The sequence below is a fragment of the Heptranchias perlo genome, chromosome 8, assembly GCF_035084215.1.
Source record: "Heptranchias perlo isolate sHepPer1 chromosome 8, sHepPer1.hap1, whole genome shotgun sequence".
NCBI classification, from domain to species: Eukaryota; Metazoa; Chordata; class Chondrichthyes; order Hexanchiformes; family Hexanchidae; genus Heptranchias; species Heptranchias perlo.
The window spans coordinates 20,368,117-20,392,591 of NC_090332.1; the positions used below are offsets into that span (position 1 = coordinate 20,368,117).

Here is a 24,475-nt window from a genome sequence, read left to right on the forward strand (position 1 = left end):
GAACCGTCACCACACGGACTGCAGCGGTTCAAGAAGGCGGCTCACCACCACCTTCTCAAGGGCAATTAGGGATGGGCAATAAATGCCGGCCTCGCCAGCGACGCCCACATCCCGTGAACGAATAAAAAAATAAATAAATAAATAAATGCAAGTTGTTCGTAGGTTCTGAACAGATTTTTAATGATTGCTGAATAACTAGAAGACTATACAAATCAGAACAGAAAATTCTTGAAAAGTAAAAAGGCGAATCAGTAGCTAAAATAGAAAGATATATATTCCTGGTGTAACTCTTCATTATTACAGTCAGACCCAAAATGTCATCTTATCTTTCTCTTTTGAAGCTGCTCAACCTGCTGTGCATTTCCAGCACCTTATGTTTTTGGTTTCTGATTTCCAGCATTCATAGTTTTTTTCTTTTTCTAAGGATAAAGTACAAGAAAGATTACCTACCATATAAATCAAACGGGTTGCAGTATTCAGGACACCGGTAGCCACAGCTGCTGAAGAATTCTACCATTTCTTCAGTTGCACCACAAAACACCAACTCTCCACAGGTCATTATGCCAATTTTGTCAAACAACTTGAGAAATTTGCACAAAAAAATTAAACAGTAATGTACATGTGCCTTAGCAAAACGAACTCCCCTGAAATAGGGATAAATACAGAAAATGCAGGAATGCTCTCCGATAGTGTCCCACCCGAAGCATTAACCCATTTTTCTCTTTCAGATCCCAAATGAGCAGCTGTACATTTCCAACATTTTCTACTTCTATTTCAGATTTCTACCATTTGTGTTTTTTCCTTTTTGTTTCTAATGAAATATGTTTATTTTTGGTATGATTGAGAAACTGTTTAGCATTCCATCTACACTGGTATTTAGAAAGTCAGTTAGGATATTGTGAGATCAGAACGAAAACTATTTTTTTAAGTATTGATGCCAAGTAAGAAGCAGGCAAGTTGTGTTTTTCTGATACTCAGCCGGTCAATGGGAATGTAATAAATATATTTATTTGAACAGGCAGTGATTATTTTACCTGCCACATGCCCTGGAATTTGTACTTGTGGATTTTGCTTTCTGTGGGTATTGCCAATTAAATAATACATTTAAAAAAAAATATTTCTCTAAAATCCTATGTATAAGAAACCTCACATTTTTTTAATGTCCTGTAAATATAAGGAAGCTACTTATACATAGATGCCATTTATATTTCAAAGCTTACATAGCCATTAAACATCACATTATAAAGGTTACTGATTTTTTAATAACTATTAATTTGTCTGCATGAGGTATTTGTCATAATTAAAAACTTCATTTACAGCATTTGGCTCCAGATGGTGGATGAATAATCTGCATCAAATTTCTTAAATTTTGAAAAATTATTTTAAAAATATATTAGCTTTATCCCTCTGATCTCTCTCCAAACCTGTCAGAACAGATATTTTGGAATCAGCACTCCAAACAGATAAACTTGTATTTAGTCCAGCATCAGATCCTTCAACTCTGAGACAGTTGGAAGAGATTTTCTTTAGGCGCTACTTGCAACAAAATTGTTCTTTCTAAACTGCAAGGTTAGGATTTTGCTACAAATAGTACACAAAGACTATTTCTCCCCAATATTTCAGGGCACAAATGCACTGCCCTAACTAAGCAAATAGATTGTAAATTTATAATGAGGTTACATTCATTCCTCGATCCTCTTAATTCGGCAAACCTTAATCAATTATATTGACAGCATGCTAACCTTGAAAAGTTCTGATCTAGGTTGATGAATTGTTAAGATGACTATACGGTTTTTGTGAGCCAGTTCAGAAAGTAAGACAATAATCTGGTTGGACGTCATACTGTCCAGGCCTGTGGTTGGCTCATCGAGCAAAATGACTTCTGATTTTAAAAAAATGACATTTATTAAAATATAACATATACTGTACATAGAATATCCCAGAAATATACAGCAGTGTTTTCATTGATAATATTGCAAGAATGAGCGTTGGCTTTTCACCAAGATTTCTCAATAAAAAGAAATTGCATTCCAAAAAAAAGGTTAGTGTCCTCTTGTCAAAATAGCACAAATGTAAAAAATGCACTTGTAAATGATACAATAACTTCATTAGTTGCTGGTTCAGAATTATAACTGCTAAATTAATGCAAAGAAAAGGAATAAACTAGTCAAATATTAATCATATTTAAATAGAAAATTCAATTCAGTTTCAAAGCTGTGACCAAACCTTGTGGGCTCAAGACTGCAATAGTGCTTTGCTCCCACTATATTTTAACTCAAATCCCTCAATTAAATTACTACATTTTTTAATCAATCTCAGGTATTCTTTGCATTACCTCCATATAAACCATTCTGTTAGATTACTGCTTGTAATTACAGCCAGTATTCATTATTTTCTGTATAACCCATCTGAACCTTTCAATTAGATTACTGCTTTGTAATCATTCTCAGATATCTACTAGCCCATGATATAATCCATCTTAATTCAACTGGGTTGTTGTTTTGTAATCCTTCCTACATATTCATTATTTAAGTATACTTCCAAAAAGTCTGAATGTCTGTTTTGTGGAGTATCTTGTGTGTGTAGCAAACATCATGAGCCTAGAAAGAAAGAACCTGCATTTACCTAGCGCCTATTACACCTCACATAGCCCCACAAACCCCTTACAGCCAATGAATTATTTGTTTGAAGTGTAGTCGCTATTGTTTATAGGGGGTGTCTGTTGAAACTGTGCCAATTTCTTTCCTCCTCATATCTTAATTTGTGTACTTTTGTCTTTTTCTGCTTTCTAATTGTTACCTTCCGCCTGTTATTTTACCATCCTCAGTATGTTGCACAAAAAGCAACATACTGAGGATGCTGGAAATTTGAAATAAAAACAGAAAATACTGCAAACACTCAAGAGGTTAGGCATAGAATCATAGAGTCATAGCGTCTTACAGCACAGAAGGAGGCCATTTGGTCCGTCGTGCCTGTGCTGGCTCTTTGAATAAGCTATCCAATTTAGTCCCACACCCCAGCTCTTTCCCAATAACCCTGCAAATTAGTCCTCTTTTGCCATTTGAAAGTTCCCATGGAATCTGCTTCCACCATCCTTTCAGGTAGTGCATTTCAGACCTTAACAACTCTCTGTGTGAAAAAATTTCTCCTCATTTCCCATCTAGTTCTTTAGCAAATGATTTTAAATCTATGACCTCTGGTTACCGACCCACTGACCTGAGGAAACAGTTTCTCCCTACTTGCTCTATCAAAACCTCTCATTATTTTGAATACCTCTATCTGGTCTTCCCATAAACTTCTCTGCTCTAAGAAGAACAATCCAAGATTCTCCAATCCCTCCACGTAACTGAATCCCTCATCCTTGGTATCATCCCGGTAAACCTCATCTGTAACCTCTACAAGCCCTTGACATCCTTCCTAAAGTGTGGTGCCCAGAATTGTAGACAATACTCCAGCTGAGGCCTAACCAGTGATTTGTAATGGTTCCATGTTTTTGTATTCAATTCCCCTATTCACAAAGCCAAGTATCCCATATGCTTTCTTAACCGCCTTATCAATTTGCCCTGCCATCGTCAAACAACAACAACTTGCATTTATATAGCGCCTTTAACTTAATAAAACGTCGCATGGCGCTTCACAGGTGCGTTGTCAAACAAAATTTGACACCGAGCCACATAAGGAGACATTAGGACAGGCTTGGTCAAAGAGGTAGGTTTTAAGGAGCATCTTAAAGGAGGAGAGAGAGGTAGAGAGGTGGAGAGGTTTAGGGAGGGAAATCCAGAGCTTAGGACATAAGCAGCTAAAGGCATGGCCGCCAATGGTGCTGCAATTAAAATCGGGGATGCACAAGAGGCAAGAATTGGAGGAGTGCAGAGATCTCGGAGGGTTGTCAAGCTGGAGGAGATTACAGAGATAGGGAGGGGTGAGGCCATGGAATGATTTGAAAACGAGGATGAGAATTTTAAAATCGAGGCATTCCCGGGCCAGGAGCCAATGAAGGTCAGCGAGCACAGGGGTGATGGGTGAACAGGACTTGGTGGGAGTTAATCTACGGCAGCAGAGTTTGGGATGAGCTCAAGTTTGTGGAGGGTGAAAAATGGGAGGCCGGCCAGGAGAGCATTGGAATAGTCAAGTCTAGAGGTAACAAAGGCATGGATGAGGGTTTCAGCAGCTGAGCTGAGGCAGAGGCGGAGATGCGTGATGTTATCTTGGTGATGGAGCGGATATGTGGTCGGAAGCTCATCTCAGGGTCAAATAGGACACCAAGGTTGCAAACAGTCTGGATCAGCCTCAGACAGTGGCCATGGAGAGGGATGGAATCAATAGCTATGACTGGATAGATAAGAATGGAATCAGGCGAGTGCAGTCCTACCTAGCTGAACGACGGGGGAGAGGGGTTGGAGGAGGATGGTGTGGTCAACCATGTCAAAGGCTGCAGACAGGTTGAGAAGGATGAGGAGGGATAGTTTACCATGGTCACAGTTGCATTGTATGTTATATGTGATTTTGATAAGGGCCGTTTCAATACTGTGGCAGAGACGGGAACCTGATTGGAGAGATTCAAGTATGGAGTTGCGGGAAAGTTGGGCATGGATTTGGGAGGCGACAACACATTCAAGGACTTTGCAGCAGAAAGGAAGGTTGGAAGCCGGGTGGTAGTTTGCAAGGACAGAGGGGTCAAGGGTGGGTTTTTTGCGGAGGGGGATGATGACGGCAGATTTAAAGGGATGGGGAACAGTACGTGAGGAGAGGGAACCGTTAACAGTATCAGCTAACATGGGGGCCAGGAAGGGAAGCTGGGTGGTCAGCAGTTTGGTGGGAATCGGGTCGAGGGGGCAGAAGTTGGGACTCATGGTCAAGATAAGCTCAAAGAAGACATGAGGGGAAATAGGAGAGAAACTAGAGAAAGATGTAAGTTCAGGGCTAGGGCAGAGGGAACCGTCGGGGATGTTTGGCTTGGTGAGCTAGGGGAAGAAAGGGAAGCGGCAGAGGCAGCTGAACAGATGATCTCAATCTTAATGACAAAGTAATCCATGAGCTCCTCGCACGTGTTGTTGGAGGTGAGGTTCAAAGATTTGTGAGCATGCACCCCAGATCTCTCTGTTCTTGCACCCCTGTCAAAATAGTACCATTTAGATTATAGTGCCTCTCCATGTTGTTCCTCCCAAAGTGCCTCACTTCACACTTATCCCCTTTAAATTGCATCTGCCATGTGTCTGCCCATTTCACTAGTCTGTCTAAGTCCTCCTGCAGTCTGCTACTATCCTGCTCACTATTTACTACATTGCCAAGTTTTGTATCATCCGCAAACTTCAAAATAGTACTTCCTATACCCAAGTCCAGGTCATTTATATATAACAAAAAAAGCAATGGTCCAAATACCGACCCCTGGAGGACCCCACTGCATACTTCTCTCCAGTCAGAAAAATATCCATTCACCACTACTCTCTGCCTCCTATCCCTTAGCCAATTACGTACCCAAGTTACCACCGTCCCTTTAATACCATGTGCTTCTATTTTCCGAATAAGTCCGTTATGTGGTACTTTATCAAATGCCTTTTGAAAGTCCATATATACAACATCTACTGCACTACCTTCATCAACCCTCTCTCTTACTTCATCAAAGAACTCAATCAGGTTAGTCAGACACGATTTGCCTTTAACAAATCCATGCTGGTTGTCCCTCATTAACCCATGCTTCTCCAAGTAAGAATTAATTTTGACCTTGACAATGGTCTCTAGTAATTTTCCCACCACTGACATTTGATTGATTGGCCAGGCTTATCCCTTTCCCCTTTTTTGAACAGGAGTGTAACATTTGCAATCCTCCAATCCCCTGGCACCACTCCCATATCCAATGAGGGTTGAAAGATTGTGGTCAGAGCTTCTGCTATCTCCACCCTAGCTTCCCTCAGTAACCTAGGATGCATCCCATCTGGACTGGGTGACTTGTTAACTTTGAGTGATACCAACCTATTTAGCACCTCCTTTCTAACTATTGTTATCATATCCAATATCTCTACTCCCCCCTCCTCTACTGCGACATTAACTTCATCCTCTTCTTTTATGAAGACAGCAGGTCAGGCAGCATACGTAGACAGAAGAAAAAGATTAGGTTAAGGTTTCAGGTCTATGATCCGTCATCAGACTGATGCAGCGTCATAGACCTGAAATGCTAATTTATGTTTTTTCCTTTCTCCACAGATGCTGCCTGACCTGCTGAGTGTTTCCAACATTTTCTGTTTTTATTTCATGCTGCACAAAATTTTTCTCCCCAATTTCCCCCACTCAGAAATGTATTTCCACTCATACTGCACTATAATACAGCTGCCATGACAGTTCCTCACTCCTTCCCCCATTATTTACCCCAAAAGTAAAATTTAGAACCTAATAAACTCATTAAAAGATCAATTCAAAATAATCACAAAAGTATCCTTGAATTTGCCCATCCTGCCTTCACTTTGTTCCGATAACTTTCATCCATATGACCTGATGCAACCTGCTATACCTCACGAGCATCACTGGCCTCAGCTAAACACTCCTTTATTACCTCATGGCATGGCCTGCCCCATCCCGCCCAGCTGAACCTTGACTTGGGCATTGCATGCACGCAGAGAAGTCATTATTCGCTCTCTTGGCTGGCTGCCTTTTGCAGTTGCGCAAGTAAATTATGTGTGAACTGAATGCTAGCAGCTGCCACTCCAGCCCAGGATGCTCCCAGGCCACACACCCGTGCCCCCAGAGTCACTGGAAATGCATACAGTGCCAGTGGATCCAGCTATTTTATAGCACTCAACTACCAGTTCTGTTTCTTTCTGACGTACTTATTTATCATTTGGTTCGTAATTGCAATGTTTTTCCCTCTTCCAAAATGTGTATGTTGTCACAAAAAAGTTCCATACCCTAGGGTTATCCACCCCTGTATGTATTTAATTAGATATCTTTAGATAAAAGTTAATATTTAAAAGAGGTAAACTTAACAATTTCAATATAATTATATATTTATATTTGATGATGAGATACACTTATATTTACAACAACTTAGATATATTAGATACATTTATTGAACAATTGGATATATTTACATGACTGTGCATAATGATGCCCAAATAAGATGTGCACAGCATACATAGAAAATTTAATATAGTACAGATCTATACATAAACTGTTAGGTGTCAGCTGTGGCTCAGTGGTAGCACTTTTGCCTCTGAGTCAGACGGTTGTAGGTTCAAGTCCCACTCCAGAGACTTGAGCACACAATCTAGGCTGATACTCCATTGCAGTACTGAGGGAGTGCTGTATTGTTGGGGATGCTGCCTTTCAGATGAGCTATTAAATCAACGCCCCATCTGCCCTCACAGGTGAACGTAAAAGATCCCATGGTATTATTTTGAACAAGAGCTGGGGAATTTATCCTGGCCAATATTTATCCCTCAACCAACATCACTAAAACATATTATCTAGTCATTATCTCATTGCTGTTTATGGGACTTTACTGTGTGCAAATTGGCTAACGTGTTTCCTACATTACAACAGTGACTACACTTCAAAAGTACCTTGTTGGCTGTAAGAGGAATTGGGACGTCCTGAGATCGTGAAAGGCACTATATGTAAGTTGGAGGTGTAAATCTTTTTTTGAGTCCATTTTTTCAGTTTAACTGAAACACCAACAGGGCAAAATCATGCTGTGCGATATTAACAGATAAACGCATTAACTGAAATTCCTTTGTCTGGAATATTAATAGAGACAGTAACATGTTTATCTGGAAAATGTTAACACCTCCATTATAAGACCAGATAAAGGAATGTTATACAAACAAGTATGCTAACATCACATTGTACAATTTCACTGCATTAAAGTAAAACTGGATTAAAATCATTTAAAACATAGTCTTACTGGGATCTTGGAGAAGCTGTGCTGCTATAGAGACCCGACGTCTTTCACCACCAGAAATCCCCCGAAAAACACGGCCTCCAATCACGTGATTGGCCACATGACTCAGGCTGAGCTCTAACATGACAGACTTCACCTGTAGACACCGGTATACAAGACCTATTAATGCACTTTTCATTGTGTTTCAATCCTTATTGTCAACCGTAGCCTTGTAATGTCATCAAAGTGAAAACAGCATAGTACTGAAACATGGAGTCTTATGCCCAAACCATGTGATCCTAGAACAAAGAATGGTACCTAAAGCTTCTCTCTAGATTAATATAATTCTTCAACAAATCAATTAAGAATTCAAATCTGCAGCAGTTCCTGCAGACCGTCAGAGAATGTATGCATGAAACTTGTAGAATGAAATACTGGAAATAATTAGAGCGATGAGGGGGAAAATTGAGCTTTGCGATACTATCAAATAAACACGTCAACACATTTGGATGAAATTCCTTTGCAGTGTTAACTGAGGCATTAACTAGATAATTATTCTCCAAAGGAGGCATGGTACATGGTACCCAGGGATCTGGAGTTCACAATCCCATCATGGCAAATTGCAAAACTGAATTCAATAAATCTGGTCATTTGTGGGCTGGCACCAGAAAAATAGCTATGAAAGCTGCCAGGCTACTGTAAAAATCCAACTAGTTCGGTAATATCCTTCAGTGAGAGACCTACCATGCCTACCAGGTCTGGCCTACATGTGGCTCCAGTCCCACACTTTGTGGTTGACTCAATTCCCTCAGAGCAATAAATACTGCCTTGTCACTAAGCACTAAAAAATATATTTCTGACTGAATGATGTGTCAATTAGAAATAATCATAGATTAACTAAAAGGTAAATAATCTGTGATTACTCCTGATTGATAAATCTTTCAATCAGATATACAATTTAAAATCATAGAGGAGTGTGTGACTTACCATAAACATTCATTTCAAACAAAAACTACACAAGTTTTTGATCATTCTGGTCCTTCACAGAGGTAATCATCAAAATTGTCAAGTACAATACTGGTCATATTGTATGGTTTATGTCAGTTACTTGTCAACAGCTTTATTATTTGTGATTTTTTTTTGTGCTTAGCAAGATAAAGGGTGATAATGCTGAGAACATATTTCCATTTAAGGCACCAAGTGTCAGCATCAAGCACTCTCAGGTCAGAAATAGCACCAATGAGATTCAGATTAAAGCTCTATCTACTGTGCTCCAACAATGTACTTTTGCTCTAATCTTGGAAGAGTACTCTCTTCCACATCAGTGTGACATTTCCATTTCCCACAACTGTTCTGCTTGTGACCTCTTTTAGTGAGATCTCCAATTAGGTCAAAAGGTATACCAGTTTTGTGTTGTAGGTGCATGTCTAGTAGGAACTGGGTTGAGAACATTGAAATTCATTATTTATTCTGTGAGTAAAAGACCTCTGTATTATGACAAAAGTATCATACTAATAGTATCTGTATATCTGTATGTTGCTACTGACAATACCCTTTCACAAATACAGAGTATTTGGGTTAACCCTGATGGAAAAGCAAAGCATACCTTTTTTTTGATGGCATTAGAATGTCCACGAAGTGTTAGTAAGGCTGTGTATGTCAATGTTTCCTCCACTGTGAGGTAGCTGAGTAAATTGTCACCCTGAAGAAGACAAAGGAGTGAGTGCAGTGAGTTCACCTTGGAAATTAAACACTGAGTTGCTGTCTAATTTACAGAAATTACTGTCCTATGGTGCTTTTTTGGTAAAACATTTCACGCAAGTATATTTCCAAATTCAAAATGTTCAGTAGGCTGTTGTGATGTATTAGTGCTCCAACTTGCTGTGCCAAAGAAATGTAGGATACAAGTCTGCAACCACTATTCCATAAATATTGACTTCCCAATCCCAGCGGCACTATCATGGGTAAGCAGGATACCAGGAACCTACCTGTCAATCTGACCACCACTAACAACATCAGATGTATACGGCTGCATGTAATTGCTGCCACAGAATTCCTTTTCTCCGACACATTTTCTCCCCTCTTTTTCTGAAGGTAGTGACTCATGCTGGTGTGGGGTGGGGTGGGGTGGTGATGAGGAGAGGAGGAAGAAGAAAAAGAGGAAGGTATAGTTCCACATATGGCGGCAGCCCTGCTGGTACCTTGCCCAAGAAACCAATCTTTATTGTGAGCTTAGCTGATATGTATTAGCCTAGATGGTGGGCATCAGTAGGCTGTTCAACTGCAAAATGTCATTACGACCAAGCCTCATCTGACATCCACACATATATATTTGCCCTTATGGGTTTACTGGACAATAAGCTGCAATGGCAAGTGTTGATTGATTTTTCCACTTTCTTGCATAATGGCATGAATGCTGATTGTAGTATCCTATATTTTGCCCTGAGTGATATCAACTAGACCAGACTATTATGGTTCTTAGCACACCATGGCAAGAGTCCCATTCAATCCGCTTTTTAAATTTGTCATGTAACCAGCACTCCAGAATAGTTCAACAATTTTTCAGGAATATGAAAGAACACCTTAATGTCACCATCACTTGTGAAGTAATCTGTTTTTAAAAAACTGTCTAATGGAAGGTATTTTCTTTATTTTATCCCTGTGACAAAATAATGCATTTTTGTCCATAATGTATCATGTTATTAGCTTCTTTCTGACAAGGTACATAATGGGATTAAAAAACCAGGTTCACTCACAGAAAATGACCCAGCCTGTTTGATGAACAATAGCCTCGGAACAAATGTCATAGAATCATAGAAAATTTATGGCACAGGAGGCCATTCGGCCCATTGTGTCCACGCCTGCTGAGATACGAGCCACCCAGCCTAATCCCACTTTCCCACTTGTCATGTCTGCAGCAGGTATCCAAGGAAGGAGCCAACCCATTCCATTCAAATACAGCACCCAGCAGCTTTTGCTTGAACATATGTTTGATTGCTAGCTCTACCCATGTAAGAGCTACATGTTTAAATTTTCTTTGTCCCAGTCAATTTTGTAAGTATATCTGAACCTATCATGTTCCAATTGGGTCCATCTAAACCCATCAGAGAGATATAGATAGACCAAAAAGACTTCATGAAAAATCAAGCAACATAAAACAAAAATTAGGGATATTTGAGCCAGGTCTAGTTCATGTTGAAGTTTATTGCAGCAGAAGTGACTTCTTGTTATTTTCTATCATTCCAAGGAGGGAAAATTAAGCATGTAATTACTGTAAATCTACAGTATGTTATTGCTACCATTCACTTATCCATTTATAGTATAGTGTTTTATAGCCTAAGCCACAGTCTAATGAAGTGTTTATTCCACTTTCTTACAAATTGAAGGAAGATCACATGAAGCCATATGATACAACCAGAAAACTGAAATATAATGGCAAGGGTTTTCTGTTCAACCTGTGGGTTAGCTACAAATTACCTGGATATTGGGTAGGTAAAGTTATAGGGGTAGAGCTTCCGCTTTGGGCGCAATCGGCAACTGGGTGCATATTGCGCTGGGTTACAGTTTGAACTTCCCCTAGAATCCATTTGCATAATCACAAACATAAAATCTTTCATGAATCAGTGCAATCCGGCAACTTAACATAGCGTAATCATTTATTTTTTCTTCTTTGCAACAAAAAATATTCATTGATGTATTTAAGAGTGGTAACCTGGTGCAATTTTATTAATACAGCTGACAATGGGTTTATCACTAAAAATAAGCATTTTTAATAAGTGTCTAGTCCTCCATCTATGAGTAACCTGATTTTAAATCACTGAAAATGACTTAAAAAAAACTATACTGAACCATTTACTACTTTCATTGGTGTACACTAATCAGTTTCTTAGTAAATTAAATATTTTTTAATATGTAAAAAATGTTTAAAATGTGCTTGCTAGTGCCTGTGTGCCTAAGAAAATGAGCGCAATTTGAAGACCCTCTTCAAACGGCTGCAAATGGGCGCAATCGATGGAAACTCGCCATCCTCGTTATTTTGTTCAGGGGGCGTGGCCAGTTTAATGGGCGGGGCCAGCCTCAGCGCAATGATTTTTGAACCAGCCCAAAAGATCATGGAAACTTGAATTACACTGGCCGTAATTTATGCCCAGCATAAATAGAAATTCCTCAATCTTTTGTGCTAATTCGACTGGAATGCACTGACCAGCGCAATCTAGCGGAATCTCTACCCCACACTCTGGTTTGTATGGAGTAAGGGCTTGCCTGTGACAGCAGTCTGAGATATTGAACACAAAAATATATCAAAAGTAAAATCCTAAAATGTAACAATCCCATTCCTCTCTTTAATCCCCCTACCACACACACCGTCCTCCGCGAAGTACAGACGAGCAAATCATCACCAGTTCTCTATCAATGGAGTCATTCCTTCCGTTTTCCTCTATCCTTCCATGTTGGGAAGCACCTAACCTTTGCTCAGCACCAGCCTACAACTAAGATCAGAAATTCAACATGTCTTCCCATCTCAACATTGTGTATTGGAACTCCCAATGCATTGCACCTCCATGTGGGATATTCTATTTCATCTATCAGTGTGTAAATCTTGGCACACATCTGGAGGTGAATTCTTCACTTTGTTGGGTAGAAATCACAAGTGGGAATCCTGGCTGACTTTCCCTTTTCTAATCCAGGGGTGCTAAGCCAATTGTAGCATCACTACCACCACTTTGGCTGAATAAGGTAACTCTAAGCAGATCTTGGTCTGTGTGGCTTAGCTAGCCACCACATTGACCAGATGAGCCATAGTGGGAGCCTTGTAGCATACTTTCAATGGGGTCTTGCTAAATGTATATACCTGTATATATTAAATAAATTGAAAGCAAAGTCAGTTCTATGTTTAAAACATTTGCACTGCAGTAAATTTTCCTTAGTGACAACAAAATGTTGCACAAGAATGCATCTTGTTACAAGGTTACAGTTTAAGATATTTATTGCTCTATTATTACCTGTAAGACATATGAAAAGCAATCATGAAATTCTTCCTTTTTCAGTTTGCACCCATTCACATATACATCACCAAGTAGGTTTGCTGGCCCTGCTAATCTTCCTGCAATTGCATCCAACAAAGTAGTCTTTCCAGACCCTAAAACATAAAATATAGTCATGGTGCTATTACAGCAAAACATCCACAAGTAACTTTTTATATATCAATAATAAAAGAATTAAAGCCTTTATGCATCTTATATTAAATTGCCCCAGCTGTGATGCCCTTTTATGGTAGAATAGCCCCCTGATACTCACTGACTAGGCTCATATATGGAGAATGACTACTTAAGTGAGGCATCAAAGGGCACCAATGCAACCCTACCACATTGTGGCAGTAAAATTTAACTTCAGCGGGGTGCAAAATTGGGGGTAATGGATCAGCCGCCCGTTATACACCCTGACTGATATTCCTCTCCATTGAATTTTACCCCCTGTGAGATAGCACCTTGAGTAGAGGAGGGAAGAAAATGGGGCAATAAAAAGGTCCCTCTTGCAAAAGTAGTAGTACTTTTGCAATGTGAATATTTGTGCTGGCATAGATAGAACAGATTGCAGGATAGACAGTGGAATAGATTGTAAGAAATGAAACAGATTGCCTATGATAGACAGTGGAATAGATTGTAGATTAGAAACACTGAATCAGTCGTAAACTGTGGAGTGAATGGTGAAACAAATCTATTTTTCAACTGCACCTCAAGGCTTAAGTTCTGCTGAGGCTAAACACACTCTTCTGGCCTTTCACACTCTACTGGCCTATCGCAGCTTGGAGCTCCAACTTTCTGTGTCATTCTTCCACCCCGCTAAGCAATCTTAGCCAAGAAACAGTGACGTTCAGCCACAAAAGACTTCGGTAATTGAGCCTGAACACTGGTTGAAACAGGAGTATGACTCTCATATTTCTAAAAACATAGTAGTTCTATAACTGTATCTTCCAAGCTGAACAGCAATGTTCCCCATTTAGTATTTGCATGAGAGGTCTGAGGAAGTCCATTATTGCTCATTGTTTCATTGTTAGGTAGCGTCTATAAAAAAAATAAAACTTGTCAATGCAACAAGCAAACAACACAAAATTAGCAGTTACTTATTTTGTTTTTTTATAACAACAAATTATGTATTTTTGAAGACTTTCCATCAAACTTTGCTTGTGCGTTAAATTTATTAATGTTTGTAAAACTTTTTTTCTGTACTTCAATTTTATGTCTATAATCAGGCAATAGTGCTCAGGTGTTTCAGGTGCTGAGACCTATTGTAAAAATGCCCAGAAATTGCTCGGAGCAGCGAACCAACAGTGCTCACAGCTCCATTGATTTATACTAACCCACGAACTTACCGGGGTCTTTACTGGGTGCACTTCCTCTAATAGGAAGCGGTGAAGAGCCCAGCGTTAGTTCAAGCGAAGCTCGGACCTGGGAGAAGTGAGAGGATCACTTTCTCCCCGGACCAATCAGACTGCAGCATTTTTGACATGCTGCGAAGAGTTTCTGCAAGCTGGAATGTAAAATCCAGGAAGTGAAAGACACAACACTAAAATCATTTGTTAAAACAGTTATAGACAGTGAAAAAAAGGGAGGATAAGAAATAATCAAATTAAATAAAAGAGACAGAAGGGAAATTTTTTTAAAATTTAATTTAAAATTTTTTTAAAGCAAAATGTTTTTAATGACCAAAAACTATTAAAATAAAGGGTAATGAAACTCCACATTATTAAAAGTTATTTTTTTATTGTTTGGCAGTCATTTAGACCTGGTATTTTTAAGCGTAACTGTTTTGTTTTACTTACTTTCCAGCTGGACAGCTGAGCAAGTTGGCACTGGTTCCTTGTTTCCACTGATTCCAGCCGGCGATATCCCTTTAATTTGAAGCTGTCAAATCGCCGACGAACCAGGAGGAGCAAGTTCCGGATTTCTGTGTTTCACTGCCCATGTGCGAACACCGGAACTTGCTCCTCGATTTCACTAACAGCTTTGAGCGCTGTTGAGCTCACCGTTCTTTTTTAAGCAATTTCTGGGCCAATTATTACATTTAATAGCTACTATCCAGATCTCATAAAAATCATTACTTACTGATCAAAATAATTAGCAAATTATAATGGTCAGCCATTTCAATGGCATATTTCCAATTATTTTACTACTATTACTAAAACTGGCTGATTGGCAGCTATCTGGTGGAATCGAGTCATTCAGATCAGATAGGTTCAGGTTCAATTCTCGATCTATGCTGAGTTAACTGATCTCAGCCAGGGTGGCAATGGACTTTATAACTGGTAACAGCACCTCTGGGCTAGAGAAGATGGGAGTGAAAAATACAATAAAAATCCCCACTCCTGATCTTTAACCTGGAGAGTTGAAGTTAGAATCATAGAATGGTTACAACACAGAAGGAGGCCATTTGGCCCATTGGGCTCGTGCCGGCTCTTTGTAAGAGCAATCCAGTTAGTCCCATTGCCCCGCTCTTTCCCCGTAGCCCTGCAAATTTTTTCCCTTCAAGTATTTATCCAATTCTTTTTTGAAAGCCACGATTGAATCTGCTTCCACCACCCTTTCAGGCAGCGCATTCCAGATCATAACTACTTGCTGCGTAAAAAAGTTTTTCCTCATGTCACTTTTGGTTCTTTTGCCTAACACCTTAAAACTGTGTCCTCTGGTTCTCGACCCTTCCGCCAATGGGAACAGTTTCTCTTTATTTACTTTATCTAAACCTGTCATGATTTTGAACACTTCTATCAAATCTCCTCTCAACCTTCTCTGCTGTAAGGAGAAGGTGGGTGAGGAAAAATTCATGTCTGGCTGCGTCACCTCCCCAAGGCTGAATACTTTACCAACATCACTGTCTAAACTACTACATGAGGAACTGCCAAGAAACAACAGAGGGTTGACAGTACCCAGTAATAGCCAAAACCTTCAGCAGAAGAGGGGAGAAAGTTGGCAAGGGCATTCAACGTGGCTGCATTAAATTGCTCCAAGGTACTATCCCAACCAGTGATAAGCAAATAGTTTGTATCCATGATTCCCCAGCCAGTTCCTGATCTCTGAGATACTATCAGAGGAAGACAGCAACCGGACACCAGGCATTTCCTTAAACAGAGAGTTCAAGTTGGGATGGGGGAGGAGGTTGACCATGGGAGTATTGTCCACTTGCTAAAGGCTAGTAACAGATTAGCACTGGCAGCTACCCAACATAGTGTGTGATGTGGGAGACCTAAAGAGAAGGGGAAAAACATGAGGCAAATTGAGAGAAAAAGCAAGTTTTAAAAAAATCGGAAGAACAAGAGCTGCAAAGCAAACTATTTGTAGCATCAATGCATTCATTACCAGAATTTCCTAAAACTCCCATAAGTTGTCCACTTTCCACATAAAACGAGACATCTTTCAGGATATGCCTTGTCCACTTTTTATGGTATGACTGGACGTCCCACCAAGGCCCAACTCTCTCACTGCAAGAACATCATTTTAAACATAAACTGGTGAACAGTCATCCAGACAAAAAGCCATTACAATTTTCCAGATTTATCATTTTGCATTATTTTAGAGTAGGTTTTGCATATTTTCCCACCTTGAAAGAAGATTTTGGTTGGGTGAGTTGGTAAATATAGGAGCAGTTTCAGTCATTCCTGGTTTATGAAGTTCTAGTCTGATCAATTACTTCTTGATCACTTCTTTGTGAATTGTGTGCTCATCAAGTTGAGGAATTTAGCACTGGATAGTGGAACATTTTGCAGTTTAAGCAACCAGTATCAACATCGTCAGGTATACACATTTAACGGCACAGTAAAGCACCCTCTTCTCCGTTCTCACCTAAAAAGAATACTCCCTATTGCACCAATGAGAGATTTTTCCATTTCCCACCTACTCTCTCTAAGTGAAATTGTTAATTTGGTGTCAAAATTGGGCTCATACCAACAAGGAACTGGACAAATTAATGATCATTTAAAATAAACCTAATATGCACTAATTTATTGCTAAAATGTGTTACACAATTTTTACAACATATTGGGGAATTGTCCTGCAAGGGATTGTTAAAACAGTTTTCTCAGTAAACATTCACACTATTTCTGCCTTGTACCACCTGCATTTTCACATTCACTGCTGACAGCAAATTAAACCATCCAGTGGTAAACTGGGTGCAGTTATGCTAATTTATCATTTTAACAACCAGAAATTAGAAATGTCCTGTGTTAACAAGTGTGGCTTTGTTTCCATTGTTAGTAAAGTAGGGGGAAAATGGTGTCTCCTTAGTGTCTAGGAAACCACACTCTTAGGAAACTGGATTTAAAGCTTCAGTTAAAAAAATTTAAAAGGTAGGATTAACCTCAAATTATCCAGGAAATCAAAAACCTTGGGTTGACATTGCAATAAAGGTCACAGTAACAGTACAAATGTACAAAAGTGTAAAATAAGGCAGATATTATTCACCATCCCAATGCAGAGCTTTTATTGGGTGGCAAACCTTGTGTGACCCACTGACCTCAAAATCCTGATGAGCAATAACTTATTGCAATTCAACAACAATAACAACTTGCATTTATATAGCTCCTTTAACATAGTAAAACATCCCAAGGAGCTTCACAGGAGTGTTATCATAAAAATTTGACACCGAGCCACAAAAGGAGGTATTAGGATAGGCTTAGTCAAAGAGGTAGGTTTAAAGAAGCGTCTTAAAGAGAGGGAGGCGGAGAGGTTTAGAAAGGGAATTCCAGAGCTTAGGGCCGACTCAACTGAAGGCATGGCCACCAATGGTGGAGAGATTAAAATCGGGGATGCGCAAGAGGCAAGAATTGAAGGAGCGCAGAGGTCTCGGAGGATTGTAGGGCTGGAGAAGGTTACAGAGATAGGGAGGGCCAAGGCCATGGAGGGATTTGAAAACAAGGATGAGAATTTTGAAATCCAGGCATCCCCTGACTGGTCAGCAAGCACAGGACGATGGGAGAACAGGACTTGGTGTGAGTTAGGATACGGGCAACAGAGTTTTGGATGAGCTCAAGTTTATGGAGGGTGGAAGATGGGAGGCCAGCCAGGAGAGCATTGGAATAGTTGAGTCTAGAGGTAACAAAGGCATTGATGAGGGTTTAAGCAGCAGATGAGCTGAGGCAGGGGCGGAGATGTGCGATGTTACGGAAGTGGAAGTAGGCGGTCTTTGTGATGGAACGGAAATATGGTTGGAAGTTCATCTCATGGTCAAATAGGATGCCAAGGTTGCGAACTGTCTGGTTCAGCCTCTGACAGTGGCCAGGGAGGGGGATGGAGTCGGTGGCAAGGGAACGGTGTTTGCAGCGGGGACCAAAGACACTGGCTTCGGTCTTCCCAATATTTAGTTGGAGGTAATTTTTGCTCATCGTACAAGCAGTGTGACAAATGAGAGACAGTGGAGGGATCAAGGGAGGTGGTGGTGAGGTAGAGTTGGGTGTCATCAGCGTACATGTGGAATCTGATGTTGTGTTTTCGGATGATGTCGCCAAGGGGCAGCATGTAGATGAGAACTAGGAGGGGGTCCAAGGATAGATCCTTGGGGGACTCCAGAGGTAACGGTGTATGAGTGGGATGAGAAGCCATTGCAGGTGATTCTCTGGCTACGACTGGATAGATAAGAATGGATCCAGATGACTGCAGTCCCACCCAGCTGGACGTTGGAGGAGGGTGGTGTGGTCAAAGGCTGCAAACAGTTTGAGAAGGATGAGGAGGGATAGTTTACCATGGTCACAGTCACACAGGATGTCATTCGTGACTTTGATAAGGGCTGTTTCAATACTGTGGAAAAGGTGGGCACGGATTTGGGAGGCGACAACACCTTCAAGGACTTTGGAGAGGAAAGGGAGGTTGGAGATGGGGCGGTAGTTTGCAAGGACAGAGGGTCAAGGGTGGGTTTATTGAGGAGGGGGGTGATGGTAGAAGCTTTCAAGGGGAGGGGGACAGTACTTGTGGAAAGACTGAAACCATCATCTTTGGCCCCCACCACAAACCTCACTCCCTTTCTGTGGATCCATCCTGCTCCCAGCCACTGTTTCAGACTAAACCTGACCATTTGCAACCTCAGCAACCTGTTCAACCCTGAGCGGAGTTTCTGAACCCATTTCCATTCCATCACAGAGACCACTTACTTCCACTTCTGCAACAATGCCCGTCTCTGCCCTACCTCAGCCCCTTTGCCACTGATAACCTTTTCGTCATCTCCAGACTTGACTACTCCAATGCTCTTGTGGCTGGTTTTTCATTCTCCACTCTATAAACTCCTACTTGTCCAAAACTCTGTTGTACATATGCTATTCTGTACTAGGTTCTGCTCACCCATCTTTGTTGACCTAGATTGGTTCCCGTCCCTCAGCCTCGCCCCACCTTATCTCTACAATCACGTCTATTCCTCAATCCTTGGTGAACACTTCATTCCTCTGACTTTGGCCTTTTGTGCATGCCCCCTTTTTTTTCACTTGCCATTGATGGCACAACCTTCAGCCATCGAGATCATACTATCTGAAATTCAGTCCCCATACCTCTCTTTTTCCCTCTCCTTTAAAAACCTTCATGAAACTCGTCTTTTTGACCAAGCTTTCTGTCACTTCTCCTAATCTCTGGCTTCTTATCTGTTTTCCTTACACCTAACTGTGAAGTACATTCAGACACTTTTTAATTTATAAGTGCTATATAAATGCAAGTTGTTGTTGTTGAAGATATGTCCTCTCAGCTCACGAATCTCCATGCCAGAGCATAAATTCATAAAATACATCTTTACACGTTTAGCAACAAAAACTGATATTAAGCAATTTTATTCAAATGAGTCCTTAAACTAATGGTCTTAAATGGTCTTATAATCAAATGAAAATACTCTATTAAATGTGATTTGGCCAGCCTGACCATTCCAGTTCTGATGAAACATTACGTCTTGAGACTTGAGTCTATCTTTCTCTTTCAGATACTGACTGATGTGCTGTGAATTCCAGCATGTTCTATTTCTATATCAGATTTCCAGCATTTGCCTACTTTGCAACAGTGACTACACTTCAAGAGTAATTCATTGGCTGTGAAGTGCTTTGGGACGTGCTTCCTGAGGTTGTGAAAGGCACAATAGAAATGCAAGTTCTTCCTTTCTTCTCTTTCTATTTGCAATTTTTCTTTTAACCTGAACTCTATTAAAGCAATGTTTAATGTTATGCAAAGTAGATAAGTGGCAATGACTTTAAATATTGGATTTGCATAATCTGGAAGACTCGGGCACTTAATTTTATTTAGCTTTTCATGTTTTACTTTTTCATAAAATAATTTAATCCCTGCTGTGCAGAAATTCAGATGTTTGTTACAAGCTGTACGAGGGGGTGCTGATGCATGTAATTAAACTATGGGAAATCTCTGACTTGCTCTTCATTGGCATCTCAACACAATTTGTGCAAATCCTTCCTTGTTGTCAGCAACCATCAGGGTGAAATTCGTCCTCTTTGTTTGTATATTTCAAAATATACTTTATTTCATAAAATTTAAAGATACACATGGTTTACACACAGTTCAAATAGAGGGCACAAAATGCAGCACTGCAGTTCAAAGCAATACAGTACAGATCGTATACACTATGATCTCATTGTTACCATTTTAAAACACAGTACATATTTTCTAATACATGCTGTACAATACAAGGTGGGGTGGCTTTATACGGTGGCCTTTCCCCATAGAGCCTTTGCATAGGCCGCACCTCGCTTCAGTGCATCCCGTAGCACGTACTCCTGAACCTTGAAGTGTGCCAGTCAGCAACACTCGGTCATGGTCAGCTTCTTCAGCTGGAAGTCCAGCAGGTTTCAGGCAGACCAAAGGGCCTCCTTCACCGAGTTGATGGTCTTCCAGCTGCAGGTGATATCTGTCTCGGTGTGTGTTCCAGGGAACAGCCCGTAGAGCACAGCGTCCTGTGTTACCGAGCTGTTGGGGATGAACCGGGACAGATACCAACGCATCTCTCTCCACACCCTCTGCACGAAGGGGCAGTCCATCAGGAGGTGGACGACGGTCTCCTCCCCGCCGCTGCCTCGAGGGCAGCTCACGGTGACGCTGAGATTCCATGCGTGTAGGAAGGACCGCACTGGGAGGGCCTTTCTCACCACCATCCAGGCTACACCCTTGTGCCTGTTTGGTCAGTTCCGGCGACGAGATATTCTGCCAAATGGCATCGACTGTCTGGTCAGGGAAATGCACGATCGAGTCCACCCTCTCCTTTACCTGCAGGGCTCTCAGAACGTTCTGTGTCAGCCACTGCCTGACAGCCGTGTGGTCAAAGGGGTTCCTCCTCAGGAACTTCTCCACCTGGGACAGGTTGGGGGGGGGGGGGGGGGGGAAACAGTCCAGCTGGATGGGACGTCCTGCGCTCGCTCGGCCAGCATGGCCAGACCCAGCCTTCTCAGTGTGTTGGACAGGTAGAAACTCAGCACGTAGTGACACTTGGTATTTGCATTCTGGCGCTCTACACACATCCTGAGGCAGCCACTGCAAAGGTGGCCATCAGGATCAGAGTGGCATTGGGGACACTCTTCCCCCCTTTTGTCTGGGGTCTTGTACATGATGACCCTGCGGACGCGTTCTACCTTGGTCCTCCAGACAAAGTGGAAGCTAGCTCAGGTGACTGTGGTGACGGAGTTGTGGGGAATGGGCCAGACCCCAGCCACGTAGAACAAAACCGCGAGTAACTCACACCTTATCACCAGGTTCCTGCCGGTTATGGAGAGGGATCGCCCCACCACATACCAAGCTGCTGTTTGGCCTTGGCGATCCGCTCCTCCCAGTTCCTTGTGCAGGCCAGGGGCCCCCCGAACCAGATCCCCAGTACCTTCATGAAGTCGGACCTGACGGTGAAGGGGACAAAGGATCGGGTCTCCCACCTGCCAAAAAACATGGCCTCGCTCACAGTTACACCCTCTTATGTTATCTAACATATATAAAAAACTCATTACATCTGAAGCAGCATATTCTCTCTCCCTCTTTTTGGTGCCATCAAGCAAATTGTGAAGGTAGGTAGCCCCCACATGCCAATTATTCCTGTACTTGCTGATGAAACCCATTACATTTATATAAAAATTAAAAGGAAAGCTGAAAATCTGAACTAAAATCAGAAAATATTGGAAATGCACTGCAAGTGAATCTGCATCTGAAATGAACAGGTAAACATCCAGGGTAAACCCCTTATACCACCAGTATGGATGAAGCACTTCAAAAGTAATTCATTTTTTAAAAAAGTAATTCATTGGATGTGAAGCGCTTTGGGACGATCTGGGGTCGTGAAAGGCGTTACATAAATGGAAATTCATTCCGTTCCAAGGGTCCAACCTAATGGTTAATGATGCCATATCGGGTTGTGAGAACCTTCAGGACTTGCTGCTGTCTAGCGATGCATACCTGAATCCACTGGTTTGTTACTTTAAGTGTATAGTGCATGCTTGAATATTTGAAGAAGGAAGTATTCTATATCTGAAATTAACTGTTGTAACAATACTTTTACTGGAATATCTCTTTTGGATATTGAACGGCCTGTTGTGCCTTTCCTGTTTTTAATTTATATAGAATAAAAATTATATCTGATACAGCTATCAATATACACACATATTGTAAGCTTATTGCTAACCAAATCACATGATGAAAACAGAGCTGTTAGAAAAAAATGTCATTTTCTAAAACTGTTAGCCATTTACTAACAATCATATTTCGAAGCTTTTTGTCCGGAATTTTAATATACTGTAACTGATTGAGAAGAAAATTTTATTTATGAGTAAGAGTTTTAAACTTGTTGGAATGCATTATTTGTGGTGTGATGTGTATTAAGGATTCAAGAAGTGTTGTATCTTAATACTTCCTAAATTTAAACACGTTTACTTCTGGTACTGCAACTGAAGGCAAATCTGTAAAACTAGCGGGATTTGATCTGTCAAGTCTTACTTATTTCGACTTCCATTCACCGTCTTATACTTATTAAAACATCAATTTGTATCTGTCCTCAGCTATAATTTCAGTGTTGAATTCAATTGAGTTTGGACTATACATTTGGTGTTTGTTTTCTAAAAAGCATCCCTTCACTCTTTGGAATAAAGTGATTTTAAGCTATTTATTGACATTTGAAGGAGTGAAGCCGCCGCCACCCTCTCAACCCCTCACTGCAATTTAAAAGTTAAGAGAGAGGATTGTGTTTACCTGACGGTGTAATTGAGGTGATTCACACAGACTATTCCTGTTTTTCCCGGTGAATCAGGGTTTTGCGTTTGATTGTCGCGGCATTCTTCCCTTACCGAACAGCTCATTTTCCAAACGAAAAAGTAAAAAGCAAAAGGTGTAATGTTTAAAAATGCAAAAATTTAAAAAGCAACAAAATACGCATTTAACCGAAACGATAACAAGAAATCCCGCCGCCTTCCCTCCCTCTCCCTCCCTCCCTGTCCCTGTGCACTCGGGTATGTGAGGAAGTCCGGCCGATGAGCTGGACGTGGAGCCGCGAGCGCGGTGGTATCAACCCTTGGACCGACGGCGCGAGGCGGTGCCGGGGACTGGCGCGTGAGCGGGTTCCTTTAAAACCCACAGCTCCCGGGCACCGCTGCACTGACTCGGTGCACAGGGCAGGGCAGGGCATGGCATGGCATTGCTCGCACAAACTAGAGCCCACCACTGAAACGCAAACCCCTTGGCTTACATTTCCGTTCTTTACTTATTTATTTATTTGGGGGATAAAGTTCAACTTTCCTGAGGATGCAGCAAATGACCAAAACTATGGAGGCGAACCAGCTGAACGTGAGTTTTTCCAGTCCTGAGGAAGGGTCTTCGACCTGAAACCTCGACTGACGACTTATGTTATCTCCACAGATGTTGCTTAATGTCTCCAGAGTTTTCTGTTTGTGTTTGAATTTTCTTCACTATTCTACTCTGTTGCTATTTTACGTTTTGCTGATTTATATTCTGCATGTTTCATATGTGATTATTTTGAGTTTTAGTGTCTTTTAGGCGTATTTCCATTTTGTCTTTTTTATTCATCAGACTGGCCGTCTCCGAGATCAGGTGTTCTGTACGCTAGAGGAGGAAAACAGTCTTTACTTCACTTACAGCGGCAAACCCAACCTCATCCAAGTGCGGGACCTCAATTATGAGGCGAGTGACATCTCTTGTTTGGATCGATCTGGAGGCTGAATTGAATGTTCGCGACTATTTCAGATCGCTAAATAGTTCTGCAACAAGCAAGAAGTAGAAATGCAGTCTTAGTGTTTGTGTATTGAGAATGTTTGTATTTATTTGTTTAAACTTGGGGCGCAAAGTAATTTCAAGTCTGCATCGATGCATTAATGGCAGTATAACTTGGGTGCTGGTTTGGTGATCGGACTCCGAACACACGAGACCAAAAGACGTGAGACTACCTCCAGCAGTAATCCGGCAATGCTGCAGTTTCACTGTCAGATAAAGTTTAAGTCCAGTCCTTTGCAACAACGGAATGTCACACTGGTTCTTTTCTAACATTTAACCAGTATTCACAAGCCCTTGAGCGATGCTCTGAGTCTGCTTCATTATCCCTAGGCAGAAAGTGGAGTGAGGTAGGAGGTAACAACGCAACTAAGGT

At 41.1% G+C, this 24,475-nt stretch overlaps 2 protein-coding genes across 2 annotated transcripts in view; one reads left to right on the top strand and one right to left on the bottom strand.

Annotated features, from left to right (window-relative positions):
• The window catches only part of abcg5 (ATP-binding cassette, sub-family G (WHITE), member 5), a 33,112-nt gene extending 9,938 nt beyond the window's left edge, over nt 1-23,174 (bottom strand). Inside the window, exons 1-7 of the mRNA XM_067988450.1 lie at nt 23,068-23,174; nt 16,228-16,349; nt 12,877-13,013; nt 9,480-9,575; nt 7,898-8,030; nt 1,743-1,882; nt 451-580 (exon numbers count right to left, since the gene is read on the bottom strand). Of these exons, the coding sequence (XP_067844551.1) occupies nt 451-580; nt 1,743-1,882; nt 7,898-8,030; nt 9,480-9,575; nt 12,877-13,013; nt 16,228-16,349; nt 23,068-23,174 (865 nt within the window). The remainder of the gene's footprint in view (nt 1-450; nt 581-1,742; nt 1,883-7,897; nt 8,031-9,479; nt 9,576-12,876; nt 13,014-16,227; nt 16,350-23,067) is intronic.
• A 463-nt stretch (nt 23,175-23,637) lies between these two features.
• abcg8 (ATP-binding cassette, sub-family G (WHITE), member 8) overlaps nt 23,638-24,475 on the top strand; it is a 30,964-nt gene continuing 30,126 nt past the window's right edge. Inside the window, exons 1-2 of the mRNA XM_067988451.1 lie at nt 23,638-23,658; nt 23,902-24,012. Of these exons, the coding sequence (XP_067844552.1) occupies nt 23,638-23,658; nt 23,902-24,012 (132 nt within the window). The remainder of the gene's footprint in view (nt 23,659-23,901; nt 24,013-24,475) is intronic.